General features: G+C 39.3%; 1 protein-coding gene across 4 annotated transcripts in view; it reads left to right on the forward strand.

The window, feature by feature from the left end:
- LOC110988993 (putative phospholipid-transporting ATPase IIB) overlaps window positions 1-17272 on the forward strand; it is a 173221-nt gene that overhangs the window by 128939 nt on the left and 27010 nt on the right. For 3 of the 4 annotated variants that reach the window (XM_022253028.2, XM_022253026.2, XM_022253027.2), the window contains 4 exons: window positions 3041-3105; window positions 4379-4599; window positions 6136-6244; window positions 14246-14507. In XM_022253028.2, coding sequence (XP_022108720.1) covers window positions 3041-3105; window positions 4379-4599; window positions 6136-6244; window positions 14246-14507 — 657 coding nt within the window. The remainder of the gene's footprint in view (window positions 1-3040; window positions 3106-4378; window positions 4600-6135; window positions 6245-14245; window positions 14508-17272) is intronic. The other variant, XM_087138273.1, reaches the window with a different exon arrangement.

Genomic DNA, 17272 nt, shown 5'->3' on the forward strand with positions numbered 1-17272 from the left:
CAATTTAACCGTGTTCATTTTCAGTTAAACTTGGGGTAACAAAAATACAGGGTTAAAATGGGGTTGTTTTTGGAAAGTGGTAAGGAGCTCTGCTCATTAACTCTGCAGTCAGTTTTGTGGTTTTTCAGCTCGGATAGCAAGGCCGGCTATTCGGTTAAAACAGGGATCTTCTGGGGAATCACACTCTGCAGTCAGTTTTGTGGTTTTTCAGCTCGGACGGCAAGGCCGGCTAATCGATTAAAACAGGGATCTTCTGGGGAATCACACTCTGCAGTCAGTTTTGTGGTTTTTCAGCTCAGACGGCAAGGCCGGCTAATCGGTTAAAACAGGGATCTTCTGGGGAATCACACTCTGCGGTCAGTTTTGTGGTTTTTCAGCTCAGACGGCAAGGCCGGCTAATCGGTTAAAACAGGGATCTTCTGGGGAATCACACTCTGCAGTCAGTTTGTGGTTTTTCAGCTCAGACAGCAAGGCCGGCTAATCGGTTAAAACAGGGATCATCTGGGGAATCACACTCTGCAGTCAGTTTTGTGGTTTTTCAGCTCGGACGGTAAGGCCGGCTAATCGGTTAAAACAGGGATCTTCTGGGGAATCACACTCTGCAGTCAGTTTTGTGGTTTTTCAGCTCAGACGGCAAGGCCGGCTATTCGGTTAAAACAGGGATCTTCTGGGGAATCACACTCTGCAGTCAGTTTTGTGGAGTATAATCCCCAAGGCCAGGTGAATTCCTTTGTGCATGGTGGTCATACTGCATTAATAGGCTGCCCCGCCCTAACCGTATACTAAATAGCTTTTAATCACCACTGATTAATACAAGTGAGTTCTTTACGCTGGTACTCAGCTCTTCGTAGGCCCATCCTGTACCTGAATGTATTAGTTTCAGGCATCATGCATCCCATGTATTTCAGGATACAGACATTTTATTTAATGCATCTTAAATCCCTGCTGAACAATCGAGCCCTTCACGACCCAGCAGATCCGCGGATGGAACGCAACATGCAAGCTTATGTAAATTAGCAACCTCATGAATGCGCCCGATCTCCCGCATGTCGTGGATATTTTTGCTACAAGGTCTTACGTCAGCCAAACCGCCGAACTGCAGAACCGAACCCAAAATCATCTAACATGGCACTTTCGAACCGAACTGACCCGCACTGTTAGGTTCGGATATTCAGCTTTGATATGGCATGGCATTGATAGCAAACGAAATGCATGCAATTGCAAGAAACATTGAGAAAAAAATAAACAACTGAAACAGGATAACAAGTTATACCAGTGCTATCTCGGGACTGTGCAATGCACACGTGCACGTACATGTACACTGTACAGTAAACTTAGATGGCCCTGCATCCCTGCATCATATGATGGTGAGAATTCAAAATCAACTACTCAAGACACAGGTATCATTTTTATGCAATCAATTCATTGCTTTATATGTAAAACATCAGTGAATTTATTGTGTAAAGTTACAATGCACATGTAGGTATGGCATTTCAGCTGCATTACAATACTAAATTCTCGCTACATTTGTGCTTATGTATATTCAGAAAAACAATATGCATGCAAACCTCCCAGATGCACACTCTTACGTTCCATACTTGGCCAATGAAGTTAGAAATGGACGTTCAAAATATATTTTGATTGGATGTTGATTGCAGTCGGACTCATGCTCGAACGACGGCAACTCCAGGGGAAAATATATTTTGACCCATTCGCATAGAGGTACAGCCCAATTTGCATGTGACGTCTTTTTCATTCTTGCTATTGGCTGAGACGGGGATGAAAAGGATGTTCTTAGCTTGGGGACAGGGGGATTGAGAGATTTCTAACCAGGAATGTGCCGTAGACTGTAGATCAAAAAGCGCATTGTAAGCTTTAATTTGAAGAAGGTGAGAATGAGTAATTCCTTGACTAAAAATATACTGATGGCTGGCCACGCAAGCCGGTTGAGGTGATCTCCGCAATATCGGTTCATGTCCGCGTCATCCCCTGTGCACCTTTTTATCCACCCGACCCGTGCACATGCAGAAAAGCTTGCCTTCGATATCATGCGTCACGTGGCAGTCACACATGACATGACCAGCCCACGATTCAGCACAAGGGAGCTGCAGCCGTACCAAGCAGGCGGCCCATTAGCCGTGACGCTGTCCGCTGGAGAAATTGTGGAATGAGTAACTTCGTCCTCAAAACTGGGATGAATTATTCCAGATTCTCCCACGGATTCGGTATGGTTTGGATTGCCAGGTTTTGTTGGGGCTTATGGGCCGGCAGTACAAAGTTAGGGAGTTTTAATCAGTAAAAGCTTCTGCCCTCTTTAGGAATGGTTAACATTGGACCTTTGTGCCGCCATCATGAATTTTAGCGCTAGCATGATTGATTTTGTGCACGCAGAAAACAGTCACTTCCAATTACTTGTCATTAAGGACTAATGAACGGTAACTATACCACTAAAACTTCAGTTGTTTATTATAACTAAACTACTCCAGACACAGGTATCATTTTATTTGATCAATTTATTGCTTTATATGTCAAAAATTAGCAAATTTATCGTGTAAACAGGTGCAGAAATACCTCCACACGTCAATACATTGAAGCCAATTTCCAACTTGTGGAGCGTAAGGAAGATGATTTACATTTCCCCCAAACTGCTCCTTTATTAGGTAAAAAGTGGATTTACCCAACGGGACACTGCGGTTTGTAGCACACCATCTCTCCACTGAGTGAATGTCCGTTTGGACTGTCGATGGACCAGGAGAGAATTAAGGCTTGATTAACAAAGGCTGGTGGGTTCGGTTGAAGCACGGTTAAATGGGGTGAACATCTTAGCTTGATCTATGCAGTTAAAATTGGGTTAAAATCAGGGTGGAATACTTTTTAACCGAGAAACGACATTTGACCCTATTTCAACTGATCTAAATTTCATAGTGTCAGTTACAGACTAGTGCAAATGGGTTTTTCATCTAAGATACAGTAAATGAAAATGCCCAAATGCTTTGTTTGTTTTGTAGACACCTTACTTTTTGTTTGGGCTTGTTCTCAGGTGATGGAGGCAATGATGTTAGTATGATCCAGGCAGCTAATGCTGGTGTTGGCCTTGAAGGAAAGGTGAGTGATTATTTTTTCTTTTTCAGGATTTAACCAGTTTTCAAATTACACTTGGAATTTCAAACTTCACCAACTTGCACTGTGGGATTAAAAGTGCCTTCTGAAAAAGTATCATTTCAAAACATTTACTGAACTGAAATTTCAAGTTTCATTTCTTAACCAGTTCATGCCAGAAAATCTGTTGACACTCAGGGATTTCTGTATGCAGTACCAAGTGATATCTGTACACCCCCCACACACCCACCCAACCCAAAAGGCTTCAACTAGTCCCGGGAGATTGAGCATGTGTGTGCATCCGTGTGTCACAGGCAGGCATTGTAGAAAATAGTATTCATTGGGGTTTTCTTGGGGTTTAAACAAGCAGAGATGCAGGAAGAAAAGTTGCCCAAATCTTGACCACATGATTACCAAGGTTCAGTATTTGTGGTTGTGGTATCTTGCCTTTTTAAAAAAGTGTGTTCTTTCAGCCGGAAAGAGTACTGTACCTGGGGTAGTTTCTTGTGAAATAATAAACTCTATAAGTCATTAAATCCCTGTATTCATCTTATTTCTATTTGTTGTCAAAATACAATTTTTTACACAGTTACCTTCAGCTCTTGAGTTTTGTTTGATGTCAAATTTTCAGGTGATGATTCAAAATGAAGATTAAAGATAACATAAATGTTGAACTTCAACTGACATTTTTTGGCTAAATTGTTTCTTGGTTTGCAGTAAATTGTTCTTGATTTACTGATTGCATAAAGGCCCATTGTTATTTGGAATGAATGCAGATGTTAATTTGTGATGTATTGTCAAATTGTGCTGATGATCTGCAAAAGTTTAACTCATAGCAGACCTACAATCCTGGACAAAATAGTAGGCACACCACAAGGGAACCGCATTGAAAAGATCCCCCTCTCCCACATTCAATAGTGTGGTCATTATTGGAGCAAGATTCGGTCCAACTTACCCAATGAGAAACAACACTGACCGGGCGAGGGGGAGGCATGTTCCGACGAGATCTGTCCAGGATTGTAGCTCTAGCCAACAGATTCAGATGCTCTAGCCAACACTGAACAGATTCAAATGCAGCATGTGTCTGTGATTGTTACACGTACATCCCTCTGTGTACATATATAGCTTCTCTTGCCTGGCTGCTTGATTTGCTGTGGTCTAGTAAAAAGGATGTTCCGATTTCTGACTGCAATATTAAAAGGAATGACCATGTGATGTGTGTCTATGGGAAGATAACCACCCCCACCATGTTATCACAAATATTTATTCACCATTCCAGGAGGGACGCCAAGCCTCCTTAGCGGCTGACTTCTCACTCACTCAGTTCCGCTATGTTGGCCGTTTGTTACTAGTCCATGGTAGGAATAGCTACAAGCGATCTGGTGCCCTGAGTCACTTTGTCATGCATCGTGGCCTCATCATATCAGTCATGCAAGCTATATTCTCCTCCATCTTTTACTTTTCATCAGTTGCTCTCTACCAGGGTGTGTTGACTGTGGGGTAAGTTTCACTTATTTAAGTGAATATACATGTATGAAGAGACTCAAAATATATTGCCTAGTTAAGTGGAGTGCTGGCAAGATGTTTTAGAGGTCACAAGCTTAGATTCTGCTCCAAATTCTTTGTTTGTTGTTTTTATATTCAAAATGAACAAATTCAGTGTGTCACTTTGTTGTATTAATAATAACTATTATTAATGTACTCTTTTGTGGCTTGGCCCTAATGTAGCACACTTTCATTTTTCGCTTCGTGTGTTTTAACAGAGCAATATTTTCAGCTCAAATTTCACAATTAATGGAACTTCATCAAACTTCTTATGTTCTGATTCCTAAATCTAAATTTTACGTACCTGCCTCAGAGTTTGCCTGATTTTCAAATTTTTTTTTCTGACATGCGAAATGAACTTGTTTAAACTGTGCCCAAAATAGAAAAAGAATTTTTGGACAAACTTTTAGATAGATACATGTATATGAGTGGAAGTAATGATGCTTTACAAGAATTTATCAACTTTAATGCTTTTGTATATGTTTATGTAGGATTTTCGGAGATTTTTTTCAAGTGTGTAACATTACGGAACACTGAGCTGAATTCAAGCCCAATTTCCGGATATTGACTGTTTTGGATTTCAAACCAATTTTCATGACACTGAAATTGTCCTCAAAGGTTCAACACCATGTATTGTGAAGGTAGTAATACAAGTTTATAACCAAATGAGTTTAAAGTTTTTCAAGAAAGAGGTTTGGTAATACTGTGTCGGGAAAGTCAAGTGATTATCAAACTAGTGCACAACGTTAGGGGACTCTACTCTCAGTCTGGAGTATTACCATATTTGGACAGCCTATTACATCACAATCTTGCGCAATCTGACCAATCATAAGGCTTGTTCCAGCAGCCTGCAATGGGTTGCCTGGGTGTTTCCATGTTACAGGGTGCTTTTCTTACATGTTGCAGCATATGGAGCAAAAAAAAATTTCAATTACGAAAACTTGGTTGGCTGTGCAAAACAACCTGACTACAAACAAAAATTAGAAGTTCTAAAACACGTTGGTACCAATGGGATTTAATATTCGTTGTTGACAACTTGAGATATTCAAAATTGAATTTTGACATGAATTGCTCTGTCAGTATAGGAAAGGTCATGCCCATATGTGGTAATACTATAGACTGTCTATATGCTGCCAAGCGCCATGCGTCCACTTCAGCATTGCTGATGTTTCTAGCACAGTTCATTTGTTTGGGTTCTCAGCCTAATAGTTTTTACTGATATGAGCTTCTCAACATCATCCTGTGAACAACTACTTTGATATAGGGCTGATTACATGTAGTTACACTTGATAAAGTACCTGTACAGTTTGCTAAGGTCATACATGTTGGTTCTGGTTGCTCACCTGATATTCAAGCTTTTATTGAGGAATTATTGGCATCCTTTATGGCATGATACAGTCCAAAATTAACAATTATCCTATCACGCAAAGTTATGAAACTTACAAGTCTTGTAGTATTTCTGAAGTTTTTTATTTTACTTTTTCTGATTAGCTATGTGACTGCTTACACAATGTTCCCAGTGTTCTTGTTGGTTATTGATCAAGATGTGACTGCAGAAACAGCCATGAGATACCCAGAGCTGTATAAAGATCTTATCAAGGTGAGACAGAGCAATTTCTGCTCCTTGTATGTGGCAACACAAGGAACTTCAGCTATCCTCTGGCTTCAAAGGTCACGTAATTATGGTTATTGAAAGTTTCACTTTCCTTTGTGGTTTTTTTTGTTTTGTTCGTCTTTTTTTCAGATATGCACCATATGGGATTAAAGCAAATTAGGTTTTTCTTTCCAATAATGTACCATTTAATTTTTTACTTTTAAATAGTCTACTTGACTCTCCTTTTAGTTACCTCTGGTCTTAATCTTTACCAATGTTACACATCCCATTACACTTTATCATGTGATTAGTTATTGAGGTTGGCAGGGATATTTTTGTTCAATTTAAGACTCTTGTTATACCCCACTGAGGAAGTCAAAGGGCATAATTTTTCCAGCTTGTCCTTTCAATTCAGGAGTGGGGGGGGTTTGACCCTTGAACAAAAGAGTTCCATATACAGGTAATGCTGGTCCACATGAGTTTATCCCCTTTCAGGAAAACAGGTTTAGCAGCCTTTTAGAGTAGGATTATTTGTTGCAAAGTGAAGAGGAACAGTCAAGGAAATCATCAAACGTCTAGCTCAATATTGTATTTACAGTTCAAAATAATTAGTGTATTCACCGAGTTTTCTCAATTAACAGAAACAAAGGAATGTCCTCACTAGGTAGGTAATGCCAACATGTGTGTTGATGAAACTGACAGAATCTTGCCAGTACAATAATTTGAGAACTGCTTAGGGGTCTTCAGACGCCTATTGCATTTGTTGCTGAAAGGTGTAGGGTCACCGTCACAATGGCTTGAACAATAGAAATCTTGTCATCACAAATTAACCACTTCCTGCCTGGTAGAGTTTGCACATGCGGGACGCGTTGCCGGGCAATTTTTCATGATTTTTCCATTTTCAAAATTCTTCAAAATTCATATCTTCATTTACTGGTGTTGCATAATTTCCTTTGTTCCCGAAATTGGCCCAATGCCACCATGAATCCCAACGTCATGAATTTGGAGTGAATATATAATTTGCAGTGAATTTACCGTGAAATTTGTTTTCACAGCAACGTCAGGGCGGATTATCTGTTGAAATGACAGTGAAATAATCCCCTGCGTGACCCGGTGAGGACGCGCTGGGCTTCAGTAAAAACATAGTGAAAACACAGTGAGGCCTCCCGAGAAGCCCAGCCTTAATCTTTTGATCAATTCCCAGGTTTTATGGGCCTAATCTCTCATAAAAGGTGTACGCTTACCTGTCAATCTTAATTGTGTGGCTAAGTGGAGATTTCAATGAGTCTAAAGTTTCTTATGAAGTGGATACTCATTAACCCTAACCCTCCTCAGTCCTTCAACAGGTGAAGGATTGAGGAGGGTTAGGGTTAATTAAACTCCGATGAGTTAGATCTAGGCAAGAGCTATGGCAGCACTGTATCATCTTGGGCGTAACGACCGTAGGGCTGCTAAAGGTTTTCATGAAATTTCGGTCCCGCATCAAAAAAGTCCATCATATTCAGCACTTCCAACATAACCGTGTCAGAAAGCCTAACAATGCTTAGAAAGTTCTTGGAAAATGGTATTAAAATATAAACCTCAGTTTTTTCTTGCCAGTTGCTGCTCGGTATCGGCATTATAATTAATACCCCCGACGTTACGAAAAAAATGACATGAACGACATTACATGAGATACGGCCGCTTGCACGCACAACCTTTTGACCACGTTTCCCTTCATTGCTTTAATCACATGCAATAACGGCATAGTATACTGGTACTCATCACCGGAAATGTACCAATAACCTACCCAGAACCAGTTAAAAGCCAACTACTGGGTGGATCATGCAGCGGATTGCGCTGAAGACAAGATCATGTGATCACAAGGATGGAAGAACCGTGTGGTGCTGGACCTGTTATGCAGCATTGTTAGAAATGATCCAAAACATCAAATTCTTAAATTACCAATAAATCTTTGAGTCCAAAAACAAAACTTGGGCCCGTTCTTGTGCATTTTGTAAGATTGATTTTAGGGTGCCCTACATGGAGATGCACTCAACCACAGCACGTGTACGTACGTGTCATTCAAGTACGCCTAGTTTGTCAGTACATGCACTTACACTTTTATAGTCCCGGCAGTTCACGCTTGTACATTCCTTCCCCGCGCCGGTGCTTTCATTTTGCTTTTCATGTCTTTGATTAAATTTTGATTGAAAGGCTCCTATCTCAGGTCTGCGGTGGCCTGAGGGGATAAAGGGAGCAGGAAACTTTCCACGTACGTTGCGTTATTTTCCCCAAAGTTTTCTCAAACACTATCTCCAGCGAATGCTGTTGTCATGAACAGCGATCCCCCATTGCGGTATGCAATTGTGACTTGTATCTTGTCAGATATAATTGTTTCAGCAAATTTCAATAGTCCCTGGCCAGTCGGTCACAACATATTCCTATCACAAGTATCAGCCCTGGCAGCGGTACAGCCTGACAAATCACTTGGAAGAAATAAAATGGCATTCAAGACCTTGTTAATTCGGAAAACACTGAAATATTTCGCCGAGATTTGCAGCTTTCAAGAATGGGCGGTTTTGTTTATCAAACACCAACGTACACTAATGTTCCAGTGTAATGTTCACGCATATTAATGAAAGAAACCACATGAATTAAGTGCAGTGGTGTTTCACGTGTACATTGTTTGAAAACGTCTTTGGTTGGAAAGGACCAAGTGGACCAAAGCATCATTTTTCCTCCTAATTTTTGTAAACTTGAATTATGGGACCTTTGTGGTCCAGTATTTGATCCGATGGGTGCTTACAACATTTCACATAAAGTTGAGTCTCTGTTTTTCAAGATCCTGAGAACTTTTTCAAGCAGTGGCAGCGCATGTAAAATTAAGCAAAAATTTCTGTGCGCATTCGATGAATCACAGTGACACATATACAGTACATATACTACATATTACATATGTGCAAAATTTTGGCCATGTCCGAATCACTTGGCTACGGTATGAAATGACGCACCGATCTATGCTGGCGGCTGCGGCTTACAGCTGTGTGTTATGGACATCGCGTGCGGCACACAAACCATATCTACATCCACCGCAACATCCTGACTGCTACTGCATTCATTCATTGACAGTCTAATCACTGATTTTCCCAATAGCCATGTGACCACAGAAAGTGCAGTGACATGCCATTAAAAAACCCAACTGAAAAAGATCCGATACATCACGCCGTGAACGCAATCAGCAAAAAAGACTGGATTTGCTAAATGAAGACACATGTAAAATTTAAGTGGCTGATTTTATTTAACGGTAGGAAGAGAAATTTAGGTAACAAAATTCTGCATGTAGTATCACAGTGTTAATTATTGTGTCCCAAACTACACCACGAGATTAAATAAAAAGGACGAAAATAATTACCCCAGGAAAGCCACGAAGGAGCTGCTCACCATGGTGAGCATGTGCTCGTGATCACACTGCATGGATAGTGTGGGTGTACGTGTCTGCACTCTGTGTGGTCGCAAAAACATCTACTGCCCTGGTGGGCCAGGCCGGCGACGGCCTGCGATGCTGCGGTTTATATGCGTTGATTTTTACAGAATTTGACGAGCCCGTCAGTCACACTAATCCCGCCATCAATTCGACTGTTAATCTGTGGTTAGCACTTCCGTGGGTAGGAAGCTGAATCAGCCAAACCGTTATGAATAACAATAGAGTGCCTCGCCTCCTGGAAGCTCATGTAAAAACACTGTGAACTAGTCCCCTGCCAAGCAGGCTCAATTTGCACCGTGAATAGGGGCTTATTTTGCCATGTAAGAAAGTTGCACTGTAAATTAAGTGTAAACTACATTTTCACAGTGTTGAGATTCATAGTGTGCATTGCTGAATGGCAGTGGTGTCTTTACAAATGCAGCCAGATCAGTTTGTAGAAGTATTGTATCTCTCATTGCTGGAGGTGTCAAGTAATTCCCCACAAATACCCAAAATACCCAAATTAGTTCTGTCTTGACCTCAATAAAGCAAGCAGGGAAGAACCTCTTTGAACTCAAGAATGCAAATATAAATTTATCAAAGAAATGGGCAGTTCCACGGAAACATCAACCTCTGGGCCAAAATTTCAAACTGGTCCAAATGTGACAAATTATATATTATTTTGAAGCTTATAGTGTATACTTTCATGAAACATACTTCATTTCTAACCACATTCAAGAATTTGGCTTTTATATGACACTGAAAAATTGGTTTTAAATCCCGAGAAATTGGGGAAATATTTCCTCTCTGAAAGATTTTCAGTTTTTTAGCCTGATAATAATTTTTTGTTCCAGTTTTGTTACAGTTTGAAGAGTGCCCCAATAAGTAAACAATGAGAGAAATGAATTTTCATTTTCCTTTTGAAATTCTATGTAATGTCTTATTTTATAACACTTACTTTTCTTATGTATGTCTGACACCAAAATGACAGTTTTTTTATCCCCTCGGTGCACCCTTTAGCAAAAGTCTGCCAAACTTACAATACAAAGCACAATGAGTTCTTTCTTTCTAGACATCAGCTTAACTCCCCCAATGATTTTTTCAAATACTCAAAAATTGTGAAATCAGATGTGTACGTCCGATACTGTCAGAACAATGCATTGCTGGCAATGCAATGCTTTTACACTGTACAGAAACCACTACCACCTCATTTGCATACATGAAAATGAGGCCCCAACATTTTGTAAAAGTACCAAATAGGCTTCACTTTTGTTTTTTATTAATTGGCATAAATTTGACTATTTGGACATACACATCCTAATAAGGGTATAATTAGGGCCCAAAGCCATTCCACATGTGTCATGTATGGACAAACATGTGATTTGCATGTATTCAGAAGTAAGTCATGTCAGTGTGAGCTTTGATGAAGGCAAGTAAAGTTCTACATGTAGGTGTTGTATACATGTACATATAATCCACATCAAGAACGTTAACTGCCCAAATGAAATTAAGTATTTACAAGTATTTACAAAGTAATCAAATTAAATTATAGATCTTAGAGTAGCAAAATCAAATCAGCTCAAGCATCCATATGCAAAGCACATTAAACACAACGCAGTGTTTGGTTGTTCCCAAATTAAACCAAACTAAACATCAAACTAAGCGAAAGTAAACAAGTAATCATTAAAAGACATTTTTATGGCATAAAACGAACTTCTGCAAGTGCAAGCAAATTATATCAAACAAAAAAACCAGCTTTGCATGAGCTCAACAGAATACCAAAGAAACCAGTTCATTAAGCAAGCACTTTGGTTGTGTTCAGGCCTCAAATTCAAATAAGGAAAGCAAAGTCGGCCACAAAATAAGCAAAGTAAAACTTAAAAGCAAATTATACTTTGAGTTAGCTGTGATGGGCAAGGAGTACAAACTTCCCCATGGAAAGGGTGACGATGACCTTGTACTGGGCCCTTGGCAGCAGTGGATCGTCACCGCTCGGTGTTGCCATGTCCCTGCCGACACTTCTGGTGCGGTCTCATGGGGTGAGGTGTTGCATTACCACTCTGGGGTAAAATGGTTATCTATTAGATTTAAAAGAAACCCGGAAAACTACAAATCTCTATTCCATTGGGCATATACCATGGAAGGTTTCCTGAAAATAAATAGCACAAACATTTACATTATCTTCAAAATTCAAGTAAAGTAACACAATCACATAAGGCTTCAAAATAATTGCTTTAATTGCTTTAAACATGACAAAATGAAACTTCCGGTAATTCAGGGAAATCGTGGAGTCGGACAATTGACCAACTGCTCTTGATGTCTGGTCAGACGAGGAGAGCGTCATAAAACAAAGGAGTTCAGTACAACTGTACCCTGAATTAACCCCTAATGCGGTGGCTCATGGCCTCGACAACTTGCATATGGCCGGCCTCTTGCCTGCTATGGCTGCTTCCAGTCACCTGGTGGCTAGGGTGACAGTGTCCCAAAGACTTTGGTCACACTGACATATGACGACTCTCAATGCTCAAAATGGTTCTCTCTCACTCTACACTCCACACAATCAATTTATACCAACCCCGAAAAGTATCTACACCTGAACATTACATACCTTCCATTACAACCACAAAAAGGTACCAACAAACTATAACGGCAAATAGAAACAGTGCATTACCATAACCACTGGATACAAAAGACATGTTACTGTGAATTCCACAAATTAAAGAAACCACAGGGTGTGCTAAAAGGAACAGCATGGTGCAGAAGCTATTACATAACAACTCGAACAGAATGCAAAAGTTCGATGGCGTCTGCCCGTAGTAAAATAATGAAACACGAAAACTTTGTAGTAGACCTGCCGGAGTCCCCGCAGGTGCTGAATGCCGCAAACAGTGGTATACTGTTTCAATACAATGACTGATTACCTCCGCTTATGCCAGCTCTCTGTGCTGACAGCATATGAAAATTGATTGGCATTTCCCAGCAGCTCAGTCTTTTGTCCGAATTTGGTCTTTTGTTACAAGGCCCAGTTCCTTTGTTCCGATTTCGGGCACCATGGCCATGCATACATCGCCAACGTCTCCCTGGCGCAAAGTGCTTTATGCATGAATTAAATGATTGATATTCATGAATTAACTTACTAGTAGCTTTTTTTTTTAAGTTTAAAAGTGTTTGTGTACTAACTATGCAATAAAATGTGACTACTGATTTAATCAAAATTTTTATCTCCAAGTTATTGGGATTAGAGATGTTGGTCATTACGCAATGAAACCAAAACCAGTAGAGTTTAAATCAAACCTGAGTAATTACACGATTGAACGTCAAGAAGTTGGATTACAAACAAACGTAGTACAATTAGAATTCTACACTGGTACCTATATCTATGAAGAAACTGCCTAAACTGCAAGTACATGTATGTGCTATGCTACGCATGTTTCACCTGAGCTTTGACAATATGTGTAAACTTAAAAGTTAAATCTCTTTAATCTAAATCATAACTGATTTTTTTTATTTTGTAACAAGAAACAGGTAAAGAAAATGAACACATTCAGTTGAATTTAGTTGCCTTGGAATACATTTATTAGGCTGACTTCTTTTCAATCCAAAAAGAGAAAAGAATAAAATCTTATTTAAATCTTAAAACCTCATTTAATTTTTTTTTCCAATTAAAACAATAGTAAAAATACCAACCATGCTATTTGGGTTGAGAGGAAAAGTTATTGTGTCATTTAATTGTGCATGTTACTATATGTACACATTAATATGCAAAGTCGGATTTAGATTGCTTTTTTGGCTGAACTTTGGAAAGAAGAAAAAGAAAAAAAAAGCTGCAGTGTTTTTTACCTTTGGCTTTCATGAGTGCCATTGAGTAACTGTTCCAGTGTATAAAATGTAAATTTGAATTATGTTAATTTGTTGAGTGATAACTCTTATCCATTGACCCCGTTACAGCAGCTATTTGACATGCATCCATTTATTATTTACTGTATATATGTTCGTATCTGTTGTCCATAAGATTTGCATGCTCTTTGAGCTTTATTTTTCCAGTGAAACTACCACAACTTTCATTTGCGCAGGACATTTTTAAACAGTTTGTTGGTGTGTTGTCCAGACATTTGGTCCACGGTGCCTGAAGTGGTCTGTGTTTTGTCTTTGTGTACCCATGACCCATAATTGCATCAAAAAATTTCCTTTTCTAGCACTGTATTATGATTTTCTCTTATGATGCTCCATTTATTTTTATAATGTTGTTTTTATGAATAGCATGGCATGGTACAGTTGCAATCAAGCTATAGAACAAAGGCTATTTAAACATACAGACTGAAAAACTCATAATTACTCATATTTGCAATTAAGGATTCAAGTTTGTAAGTCCTGCAAAGTAGACAAGATATTTTGGTATGCTCATGCTCATATTCAATTGTGTCTTTTGAGATCTTGATGTCCACTACATCATTTTCATTTTAATGTACTTTGTGGATTTAGCTAAAGACTCAACTGTAGCTCCAGTAGAATGGACATGTGTGTTTGGCTAATACAAGCATATTTATTCCTCACTTTAATAGGGTCGAGAGCTGTCCTTCAAGATGTTCTTCCTGTGGGTTCTGATCAGCATATTCCAAGGGGGTATCATTATGTATGGTGCTCTCTATCTCTTTGAAGGAGAGTTCATCCATATTGTGGCTATCTCCTTCACATCGTTGGTCATTACAGAGCTATTGATGGTAGCCTTAACCATCCGTACCTGGCACTGGATGATGCTGGTAGCTGAGGTCTTCAGCATGACTGCTTATGTCATCTCCCTGTTTGTTTTCGATAGCTACTTTGGTGAGTTTCAGATGATCAAACATGACACTGTTGAATGTCATGACATCGCATCCATGTACTGTCATAGCCAATTGTAGGAGACATTGAAGTGTTTGTGCCTTCTGGACCATAAGGCAGCACAGCAGGTACCTCTGTCTCAACATATGAATGTTATTTATCCAAAGCGTACATGTAGATAAAACTATTTCTGGTCATCATTTTTAGCGAGCTGCGAAGCAAATGCGAGCCTATGTAATACCCATTTCCATCTTCTGTCCATCCGTCCGGCTGTCTTCAAATGTTAAAGTATTTCCTTGCAGGTACATAAGATGTTAAAGTGTTCCATTGAGTGCTTGTTTGCTTCTTTTTGGAATTCGATCATAAATAGTCTTATAAGGCATTAATGCTTAGAAACTTATGAATTTAATGAAAAAATTATAAGAGTTGAATGTTAACGTTTTGAGTTGTATTGTGTACTTACCCTGTAGAACATGCATGTACATGTAGATTATATGTACCTACATATATACATATGTACTGAGCACTCATGTAATGTACATGTATAGACAGTGTGTAGACACATACAAATGTACATGTACAGTATGTGGCAAAAAGGTGAGGGATGGGGAGGGACTCCAAGTGACAGATTAGGATGTTTGTTGGGGATACCTGTAGGAGGAGAATGACGGGGACAAGGTGCATGTATGTAGAAAGTGGATGAAATACTGGATAAGGTTGGTGTAATGGTTGGGTTGGATTAGTTAGCCATTGTCTGTTCACTGCAAGGCAAAAACCTGCTCAAGCTGGTGCCAGTTGGTCCTATACTGTGCCGCTCTCACCCATGTAATGCCTGTAACTTAAAAATCTTGTCTTTCTACTTTGTCTCCCTTGGATTTCACTCTGTGCACAGTTTTGTCCATCTGTTGTGTGGGCCTAATGCCTTCTAACGTCCATTATCTCCTCTTGATGTGTTCTGTGATGTCTTGTACTTTTGTGCGCTCTCTCATCTTTTGACAAGTTGTCCTGTCCTTGTTGGTGATTGCCAACATTCACCATTCCATACTTCTTTGTATTGTTTTAAGTTATATGTTCCATGTGTTTTGTCGCCACCGGTGTCTCTGCTCCTTAAGTCATTACTGTTATGATACACTGGTCAAATTTCTCTCTGCTTCAGGCATATAGGTCAGTGAGAATTGTGGTGGCAATGTATTTAATTCAGCGCAAAGTATCACCAAAGAAATTCAACTAAAATCAACCTTGGGGAAATATGTAAATTAATTCAAAACAAAACAGCTACCCTTTGTGCATAAAACATAGGGATGGGCACATAAAACTTACTTACATATTGCTATAAATTTTAACTTGACACAATATCTAACAGCACTAGGCGCAAAAATGATATTTTGAACAATGTTTGTAAAGAAATATGCATGTTTAAGGATATACAGCAAGTAAATGCAGTTGGTGGTTAACAAATGTACTGTTATGTTGCTGCATACATATGAGGAAATTATACAAGCAACTTTCTCTGGACGCAGCTAAAATACCTGTAGGCCCTTCAGAACTTGGGTAATTTAAAAACATTTTCCAACAGTGCACTGATAGACCTACATATTTGAATATTTTTCATCTGAGAGATTGCCTGCGACCAAGTCCTAAACATTTAAATTGAAAAAAGGTCTGTCTTGCATTTGTCACACTTAACTATCAGTTTTGACTTTGTCTTATGTATTATTAAGTATTCATTGGATTAGCCATGTTGTCCACATATAGGCCTACGTGCCCTTGGCCCATCAAAAAAACCAAACAAACAATTATTCTTGCTGTTAGTAATCAATGTACAGCTGGAAGAAACAGCCAAGATTTTACATAATGCTGTTTTCTGACAAAAAGAACACTCAACAATTCCTTCGATAAATTATGAAAGATCAGTTAACCCTAAAAGAGCCAGGGGCAGAATCTGCCCCCCTTCAATATGCACAAGTTTTCAGAGTGATTCTTTGTGGTCACTTTGACACCGTTTCTGTGAAAATTGAATCTACTGTTCATACGCAGTACCCATTTTACCGAGACAGGTCAGACAAAAATATATCCTTTTTTCTACTGTGATGCTTAAGGCACATGGGCTATCACGCGTGTAGCCCTGAAGTTCAAAATGACCATATGTTTAATTTCATATTTCACATTCATAATGATAAGGAGTGTTTTATGTGCATACCAAGTTAAGTTTCACAAAATCAAGCATAATCCACCCCACCCGGCTGTGAGATTAGCCAAATAACCTGGCTCAGGTTATAAAATATAAAAAAAACACACTCAGAAAACCGAGTTGACCTAGGCCAGTACATTCATACTTTTTTCAGGCAATTTTCCTACATGATTTTAGAAGCTAACAAGTTACTTGTATGGTTTGTATGTCCAGTCTATTGCACTCTACCCACCCAAACAGTCACTACTAATGCAAATTTCCCAGACGCCTATTGTTTGCTGAAAGGATTTGATCATGCGTAGTGCACCCGACCTCCCCCAATGCAACGCGGCCTCGCTGCCATGATCGTCCTCCTTTTCTCATTACTGTAATGTATACGGACATGTCTTTTGAGGCATCTTCGATTTTTTTGAGTTTCTGTTTTTGCTACACGGTTCTGTGTCGATTTGATCACCTTTCCTTCCTTTGTGAATGAAGTATTAGTTCGATTTTTATCTAGATGTTGGTAAGAGTAATCTGTTGTGTATATTTTGGTGTTTTCTTCAGTTTTTCTTATGTGCACGCGGCAGGTGTTTAC

This window comes from Acanthaster planci, linkage group LG06 (assembly GCF_054643075.1).
Source record: "Acanthaster planci isolate LZ-2023a linkage group LG06, COTS_SCS, whole genome shotgun sequence".
Lineage (NCBI taxonomy): Eukaryota > Metazoa > Echinodermata > Asteroidea > Valvatida > Acanthasteridae > Acanthaster > Acanthaster planci.